We start from the raw sequence: 9,426 nt of genomic DNA, 5'->3' as shown, positions 1-9,426 counted from the left end.
GGGAGGGGAGCTGTTGCATTGTGGTAAACTGTGGTCAGTGACATGAGACAAAGTATATGTGACCTGCTGTATGGAAAGTGAATTTGCTCTGTAAATCTTCACCCAAATTTAAAAAAAAAAAAAAGAGAGAAAATACACATAGAGCAAACAAAAAAATTTTAAAAACTCACTACCACTGAGTCTATTGTGACTAATAGCAACCCCCACTGGGTTTCCAAGGCAGTAAATCTTTACAGAAGTAAAGTGCCTCATCTTCCTTCTGGTGGGTTTGAACCACCAGCCTTTTGGTTAGCAGTCAAATGCTTTAGGCACTGCACCCCCAGAGCTCCTTAAAGGAAGCAAAAAGTTATTATAAAGACAGGAAGGGAAGAAAAGGCCAAAATGGTTGTCAGAAGATACTCTTTAAGACTTGCATTTGAACAGAATAGGTAAAGCAAATGGAAGAAATAATGAAGTAAAAGAGCTGAACAGATTTCAAAGGGTGGCTTGAGAATACAAAGTATTATAATGAAATGTTCAAAGACTTGGAGTTAGAAAACCAAAAGGGAAGAACACACTCAGCATTTATCAAGCTGAAAGAACTGAAGAAAAAATTCAAGCATCAAGTTAAAATATTGAAGGATTCTATGGACAAAAGATTGAACAATGCAGGAGCATCAGAAGAATATGAAAGGTACACACAGTCACTGTACCAAAAAGAATTGGTTGAAGTTCAACCATTTCATGAGGTAGTATATGATCAAGAACCACTGGTACTGAAGCTGCACTGAAGGAATTGGAGGAAAAACAAGACTTCAGGAATTGATGGAATACCCATTGAGATGTTTCAACAAATGGATGCTGTGCTGGAGGTGCTACTTATCTATACCAAGAAATTTGGAAGACATTTACCTGGCCAACTAAGTGGAAGAGGTCCATATTTATGCCTATTCCAAAGAAAGGTGATCTAACAGAATATAGAAATTACCAAACCATATCATTAATATCATCCACAAGTAATATTTTCTGAAAATAATTCAAAAACAGCATTACACTGACAGGGAGCTGTCAGAAATTCCTGCCAGATTCAGAAGAGGGCATGGGATTAGGGATATCATTGCTGATATCAGATGGCTCTTGGCTGAAAGCAAAAATGTTCAGCTGTGTTATTATTGACTATGCAAAGGCACTGGACTGTGTAGATCATAACACAGATAATTTGTAGAACAGGAATACCAGAACACTTAATTGTGTTCATGAGGAACCTGTACATAGACCAAGAGGCAGTCATTCAAACAGAACAAGGGGATATTGCATGGTTTAAAATCAGGAAAGGTGTGCATCAGGATTGTGTCCTCTCACCATACTTACTCATTCTGTACACTGAGCAAATAATCTGAGAAGCTAAACTATGTGAAGAAAAATGTGGCATCAGGATTAGAGGAAGACTCATTAACAACCTGTGATAGGCACATGATGTGACCTTACTTGCTGAAAGTGAAGGAGACTTGAAGCACTTAGTGATGAAGACTGAAGAGTACAATCTTCAGTATGGATTACACCTCAGCATAAAGAAAACAAAAGTCCTTACATCTGGACCAATAAGCAACATCATGATAAATGGAGAAAAAATTGAAGTTGTCAGAGATTTCATTTTACTTGGATCCACAATCAATGCCCATGGAAGCAGCATTCAATAAATCAGATAACATACTGCACAGAGCAAATATGCTGCAAAATACTTCTTGAAAGTGTTAAAGAGCAAAGATGTCACTGTGAAGACTAAGGTGCATCTGACCCAAGCCTTGGAATTTTCAGCATGTTATGCTTGTGAAAGCTGGACAGTGGGTAATGAAGACCACAGAAGAAATGATGCATTTGAATTGTGGTGTTGGCACAGAATACTGAAAATACCATGGACTGCCAGCAGAATGAACAGTTCTGTCTTGGAAGAAGTATAGCCACAATGCTACTTTGAAGTAAGGATGGCCAGACTTTGTCTCACATACTTTCGTCATGTTGTTAGAAGGGACCAATCCCTGGAGAAGGATACCATGCGTGGTAAAGTTAAGGTTAGTGAAAAAGGGGAAGACCCTCAGCTAGGTGAGTTGACACAGTGGATGTGATAATGGGCTGAAGTATAGCCGGGATTGTGAGGATGGTGCCAGGACCAGGTGGTGTTGGTTCTGTTGTATGTAGGGTTGCTGTGAGTCAGAGCTGACTTCATGGCACCTAACAACAACAATCTCTTTATGTGTAAATCATAATTTTTTGCATACTAAAGAATAAGAGTTATGTAAATAAAAATCATATAAAGGAAAATCTTTCAAGTTTATCTGTATGTACAAAATTTCTAGGATAGCTCATAATGTTCACAGAGCTAAAAATAATGTGACATTTGCCATTTTATTTGATCTTGTACAATTATCTTTTTCATGTAAGAGAAAAATGTGTTTTTATAAATTAATTAGAATTTTAAGTTATGTTATCCATTAGTTTAGTAAGACTTTTAATGCTAATTGTATGTGATTTTTTCTTATACCTAGAAAATGAAAATTGAATTAGACCAAGTTAAACAGCAACTGATAGTAAGTGAAATTATTTCCTACCTCAGAATATTTTATTAATATTCATTCAGAATACTTATTAAAATACCATTTTTGTATTAATTATCTATAAAGAATGAAACCAGTCGAATCAGAGCAGATAATAAACTGGACATCAACCTAGAAAGGAGCCGAGTAACAGATATGGTAATGTACTTTCGAACATACTTTCTTAGTTACTTAAACCGAAAAAGGTACTTAGGTTCATATCCCAATTCTGCCATTTATTAGCTGTGTGATCTTTACTTCTCTGAGGCTCATTTCCAAGCTGGTGACTGACATGATGATTAAATGAGTTAATAAACAGGTAAAACTTGTAAAACAGTATCTGGCACATAATAAGCACTCAATAAACATTTAGTTACTTATTCCTGTTTAATTACTTCAATTAAATTTAGTTATATTTAAAAAAAAAAACCTCCTACTGACTCATGTCCTTTAGTTTACAGATCAAGAAAAGAAACTTATGGAAGTGACCACAGAATTTACCAAAAAGGTAAGCTATTATGTAAATATTTCTCTCTTGAACATCTCTTTTTGCCTTGTATTACTGCTTTTATGTATATAATATTTTAAGTTTAGACTTTAAAAGCAAGCCCTGTAGAATCCATTGTTGTTATAATCAGCTTTTGGTAAGCTGCCACTAGGTGGATGGTATTACCTGAGCCGTGCCCTGTCTGAGTCATAACCAAACTTTCTACATAGCATTTTTTTTACACTATTTTTATGTAGAAAATAACTTTTTTAAAAGATAAGGATTCACTCTATTCATACCATTTAAATGCCAAATGTGGATCACTGTTAAGTAAAAACAAATATTTATCTTGAATTTAAAAAAACAGTAAATTATTTATTGAGTGCTTATTACATGCCAGATACTGTTTTACAAGTTTCACCTGTTTATTAACTCATTTAATCCTCACATCAGTCACTATGCTGCTGGTGATTGCTATTATCCCTACTTTACAAGTCTGGAAATGAGGCACAGAGAAATAAAGATCACACAGCTAATAGGTGGTAGAATTGGGATATCAAGCTGGGTTCTAAACCCCATACTCACATAACTATTACTTACCTTTTCAGAAATCCTGCATTGTGATAATTATTGTAATCACTATGGCTTGAATAAAACCAAGCTTTCTGACTGAAAGTAATCCTATTCTTAAAAGCCATTTGTCTGTCTCCTAACAGAGGAAATGTCACTACTTTTTGCTCATAATTTAATAGAAGGGAAGGTCCCATTTGCTCTTCCAGGTATCCTATTCTCTAACTTGTTGGCCAGATACAAGAGGTAAACAAGACAGCAATTTCTCTCCCAGCTAGTTTCTGAGCTCTAGCTACCTCTTACTTCTCCTATCCCTTTATTTCTCCTAACATGTAGCATTCATTTTTACCCATTGCATATTTCAACCAGTTCCTTTCGTATTGGTGCCAGTTCATATTATTATAAATCTGGTTGATTTTTTACTTTTGCAGAATATATTTGAAATTTACACCATAATACCCTAAAACTACACAGATAATGATTCTATGACTAAAATTTTTGCTTCCCAGTTTATCTGTTTTATGTTACTATGAGGCTTCTAGTAGAATGCTCTCAGTATATGGTAATTCTAAGAAATGGTCTCCAAATATCCAAGTAGAAGGAATGAATGTGTTTTGTTAGTTGATAGTGTTCATTTAATGTTCACTTTTTATCCACTGTGCATCTTAATTGTGTTTCCCTAGTTCAGACTTTTATAATGCATAATTAACCCATAATTGAGGATCTCTAATATAAAATTTTGTTATTCGTAATACAGAGGGCCAAAATTTAATTTTCTTATTCTTATTCACTACAGGATAACCAAACCAAAAGTGTTATTTCAGAGACCAGTAATAAAATTGACAGTGAAATTGCTTCCTTAAAAACACTGATGGAATCTAACAAACTTGAAACAATTCGTTATCTTGCAGGTAAGGCTATTTGTTAGAGAAGGAAATTACTGTCATGTATTTTTCAGGCTTTCTAGCTGTTTTCTCCCAATGTAACCATGTCAGCACAGAAGAAAAAAGGGAGGAGTCTAACATCTCCTTTTTTGCTTGATCCCCTACAATGTTCAAAGAGGGTTCTAGTCTTGGGATACAAGTTTAACAGTCAACTCTACAAATTATTAATAGAAAACAGCCTATGAATATCAAAGAAATATAAAAACGCAAGTACAAAATAATGCAGTGATAAACTGGGTGTTCCACGATTGAAAAAGTGAAAATTTTATTCTGAGTGGTTATGTACTTCCATAAAGATTTGAATAGGCTTACAGAGTCCTTGGGTGGTGCAGATGATTAAGCAACTGACTGCCAGCTGGAAGGTTGGCAGTTCAAACCCACCCAGAGGCACCTCAGAAGACAAGCCTGGTTATCTGCATCTAAAAGGTTAGAGTTTGAAAACCTATGGAGCAGTTTTATTCTGCACACATGGGATCACCACAAGTCAGAATCAACTAGACAGCAACTTAACAACAACAGAGAAAGATCTTCAAAGTAGACATTGGCCATTAAAAACCATAACACGCAAGAGGGAAAAAGATAACCTTCTATCTTGAGTCCAACTCATTGAGCACAGATACTACCTAAAAACTAGATTGATTATCACATACTAAGCTTGTCAAGAACCATAAGACATGACCCAATTACACAGCTCAAAGACTTAGGAAGAATGCCCTATTCAAGTAGTATTTTTATTTTTTCTTTTTCATAAAAAGTAATATATTTTCATTATAAATTGTTCAGATGTTCAGATAACTCCAAAGCAATATAGTAAAAGTGAAAGCCTTCAAAAAGTCCTCCTGCTTTGTATTTAATACTGTTGTCGTTGTTGTTATGTACCATCGAGTCGGACCCGACTCATAGTGACCCCTCCTTGGGTTTCCGAGGCAGTATCACTACGGAAGTAGATTGCCCCATCTTCCTTCCGGAGGAGTGGCTGGTGGGTTTGAACCGCCAGCCTTCTGGTTAGCAGTCAAGTGCCTTAGGCACTATGCTACCAGAGCTCCCGTGTTTAATACTAGTAGTATATATTTTCCTAGGCTTTTTCTCCTGTATATAAGTGTACTTTATTTATCTAATTCTCTACTAGTAGACATTTGACTTCCAGTTTTTCATTCTTAAAAACATTGCTGTAGCAAATAGACATATATAAGTGTATGTTTGGGTAAATGCAGACACACATACGTACACACATATATGATCTTTGTGCCCTATGCTAATATTTTAGGTCAAAAAGATACACACATTTAAAAATTAGGTAGATAATAACAAATTGCTGTATGTTCTAACTTAAACTATCTGTGAGTTTCCACTGAGTTTCTGCTTAAGATTCATTTGAACTAAGGGTTCCAAGGCTAAAACAAGTTTGGAAAACTTTTGTTCTAGCAAAGTCTCCAGGAACAAAGACCTTCAGTCAGTGGTAAGGGAACTTCCAAATTAGCCCAGTTTGGAGTGTTATTCCACTTTCAAAATAGATCACAAAGCAACTCAGGTTAAAGAAAGCTTCAAATCCATTCAGCTTTTTCCAGGGTATTTACCTAAAGACTAAATATTAAAAACAAAATCCTTTTATCCTCAGTTTGAAGGTGATGATAGTCTGAAGACTTAGTGGCAGTGGCAAAAGAGATTAGCAAGTCAAGTCATTGTCTAGAAAATCATTACTTCCTAAATCATCATTTCCTACTTTCACTGAGTATTTGAAACTAACAATAGTGAAAGCACTTTCTCCTTCCCCACCCTTTTCCAAATATGTTATTGCTGCTGTTACTGGTAAGTCCTTTAGGTAACATGAATTCCGTACACCCAACAGGTGCAGAGTTAATGTCATGAATGATCCATAAGAAGAATACCTGAGATGTCAGTAATATAATAATGCTTCGCTTATGGAAGAGTCACATATTGAATTCAGCCATGAACACAGGGTGGGGGGATAGGGAGGACAGTGAGAAAAAACTCCACTTTCACTTTCAAAGCCCCAGAATTAAAGACCTTGTATTTCTTTTGGAGAAGAAATCTTTATCAAATCAAATCTTAATCAATTTGGTTTTCCAGCATATATCAGTACTCTTAGTTTAGACTATACATCTAACTTGAACTACCTTAGACATAAAAGGAATTTATTGGCTTACATATTGAATTATGAAAGGGCAGGGATACTTGGAATCAGGATTTACTATACATCTTGTCTCTGAATGTCTGCCTCAGTTTCTTATACCAACTTCCACCATGGGCTGGAAACATGGCCACCAGTTAAGTAGCTCCCAGACTCTTTATCATTCCAATTTCAGCAGCCAAGAGAGATTACCCCCTTTCATTAGTTCTAATCTAAAAAATTCCAAAAGGAATCTTAATGGCCCATCTTGGGTCAAACACCACCCTCCAACCCAGGTTACTGTTGCCAAGGACACAAGAGTTGTAAGATAATGGCATTTTCCATTTAATCTATATAGTTAACATGACAGATCTATTCTGGGCAGCTTAAGTAAAATGAAAGCTAACATTTACAGAGTATTTAGATTTACCAAGGAGCCCTGGTGACATAATTTATAAAGTGCTTGGGTGCTAACTGAAAGGTCTGTGGTTTAAATCCACCAGCTGCTCTGTGAGAGAAAGATACAGCAATATGCTTCTGTAAAGATTACGGCCTTGAAAACTCTATGGGGCACCTCTGCCCTGTAGGGTCACTATGAGTTTGACTCACTTCTATGGCAGCAGTAGTTTTTTTATTTTTTGTTTTGTTTTTTAAGATTTACCAGGCGCATGCTCACCTAAGCATTTTACATACATGTCTGTTCCTTAAACAGGGTATAGAAGCTAAACAGCAAATATAAAAGTAATTTTGTGATGTCTCCAGAGTGAGCACGACAGCAGAGAATAGCTGACAACAGAAACAAGAAACTTAAATGCAGTAACAACTGGCATCATTCCGCTAATGAAGGAATTACGTATCTCCCTCCTCACAATAGATAAGTGTTCATTTGGTAGTATACAATTTAATTTACAAGCTCCATGAGTTAACAAAAGATAAAACCAAGATAGCACTAGGTGGTTCAAAGAAACGACAGATTATGTTGAGTCTTTTAGCCGACACAGTACAAATGAAGGTAACAATTTAAAAAAGAAAAAAAAAAAAACCTTTGGAGTCAAATCCATCTAGGCTTGAATCCTGGCTCAACCACTTGCTAACAATGTAAATTTGAACTTGTTGCCTCATGTGTACAATGGGAATAATTCCACCGGTCTCATACCAAAAAAAACAAACAATACCATCAAGTCAGTTCCAACTCATAGTGACCCCCATTGGGTTTCTGAGACTATATATCTTCACGCAAGTACATCGCGCCCCGTCTTCCTTCCATGGAGCAGCTGGTAGGTTTGAACTGCAAATCTTCTGGTTATCAGCCACTACGCCACCAGAGCTCCTTACCAGTCTCATAGGGTATTAATAACAGTTAAATGAAATAATGTATGTATTCTCAGCACACTGCTTGGTTCACAGTAATACTCAGTAAATAGAAATCAAAAGGAATAATATATAATTACCCAGTGTCAACAAGACAAACTGTTAATTACTTTTTTCTCCCGAAATGCCCAGCTGCCCTCTATATCCTAGAAAGATCTAATCCCATGTCCTAAAATTAAGGAAATGGATCTTGTCATTAATCACATTTTAGTAACATAATAGCTTTACTTTAAAAGGCTGATTTCTTTTGTCTTTAATCATAAGAATTGGGCCATCATCTCACAGATTCTCCATTTCAAAAAAATTCTTTCATGGCTGTTTGAACAAACTAGCAACTAGAGAGTCCCTAAAAGCCTCACTCAGATTTGGCTTCTTAAAGCTGGGAGAACAGAAAGGTTTTCTCTCCAAGACGATGTAGCATAAAGAGCAGGTTGTATGTTAACTGTTTAAATCTGATGCTTTTCCTGCCTTTTAATTTCTACCTCATTGAGATTTTTTAGAATAGTTTTCATTAAACATCATTTTTTTATTTGTATACTTTTAATAATGTGGAGGTCAAAAATATGAGAAAAATTATCTTTAAGTGTACCAAAAAGGCAATTAAAATTTTCTTCTGTGTATGATACAAATGTCTATTTACTGTGCTAAATATATGTATTTTTAACATACACAAGATAGTCTTTCATTTATCATAACATCTAAAGAGTTTATATTTAGTTATTGTGAATAATGTTTATAAATGCTGTTTATAGATTCTAACAGATATAATCTGTATTTTTAAATTACTGCCATCCTTATTCTAAGTTTAAGATACAAGAAGCTTTTGAGAATCAGTATTAATTCTGCCCTTACAGATAGCCTTTATCTTTAATATTACAGGGAATGAAAAACCTAGGGTAGAAAACTGGTTAGATGTCCTTTGTTTTCTGCTATTTAAAAATGATATTATTCTATTTATATGTACAAAATTACGACAATACATGACCTATATAATATAACATAGTGTCTTCTTTCCACAGCCTCAGTGTTTACTTGCCTCGCAATAGCCTTGGGATTTTATAGATTCTGGAAATAACAATAAAACTACTGTATCATGCTCCTGCTGCTGTTGGTGGTGACTTACAACACTATATTAAGGATCTGCTGCCTTCTCAGTTGCAGCAACAACTTATTATAACAAGATTATTCAAAGCACTTAGAAACTAAAAAGAACTGTTTTTGAATAGGAAGATCTATTTATTTTGTGATGTTCGAAACCTGATTGACTTAAGATAGAAAGATAATTTGTCCTTTTCATAGTTTATAGAAACAAATCAAAGTTTTCTTGTGTTTGCTTGAACTCAAAACTGT

At 35.2% G+C, this 9,426-nt stretch overlaps 1 protein-coding gene across 1 annotated transcript in view; it reads left to right on the top strand.

The window, feature by feature from the left end:
• The window catches only part of CCDC90B (coiled-coil domain containing 90B), a 97,474-nt gene extending 88,323 nt beyond the window's left edge, over positions 1 to 9,151 (top strand). Inside the window, exons 8-12 of the mRNA XM_007946284.1 lie at positions 2,526 to 2,567; positions 2,661 to 2,732; positions 3,028 to 3,081; positions 4,427 to 4,541; positions 9,096 to 9,151. Of these exons, the coding sequence (XP_007944475.1) occupies positions 2,526 to 2,567; positions 2,661 to 2,732; positions 3,028 to 3,081; positions 4,427 to 4,541; positions 9,096 to 9,151 (339 nt within the window). The remainder of the gene's footprint in view (positions 1 to 2,525; positions 2,568 to 2,660; positions 2,733 to 3,027; positions 3,082 to 4,426; positions 4,542 to 9,095) is intronic.
• Positions 9,152 to 9,426: the final 275 nt, after the last annotated feature.

Source organism: Orycteropus afer, unplaced genomic scaffold (assembly GCF_000298275.1).
Source record: "Orycteropus afer afer isolate SDZICR_OR568_19922 unplaced genomic scaffold, OryAfe1.0 scaffold00154, whole genome shotgun sequence".
Lineage (NCBI taxonomy): Eukaryota > Metazoa > Chordata > Mammalia > Tubulidentata > Orycteropodidae > Orycteropus > Orycteropus afer.
Note: the sequence above shows the minus strand (reverse complement) of the source record. Positions and strands in the feature narration are given on the sequence as shown.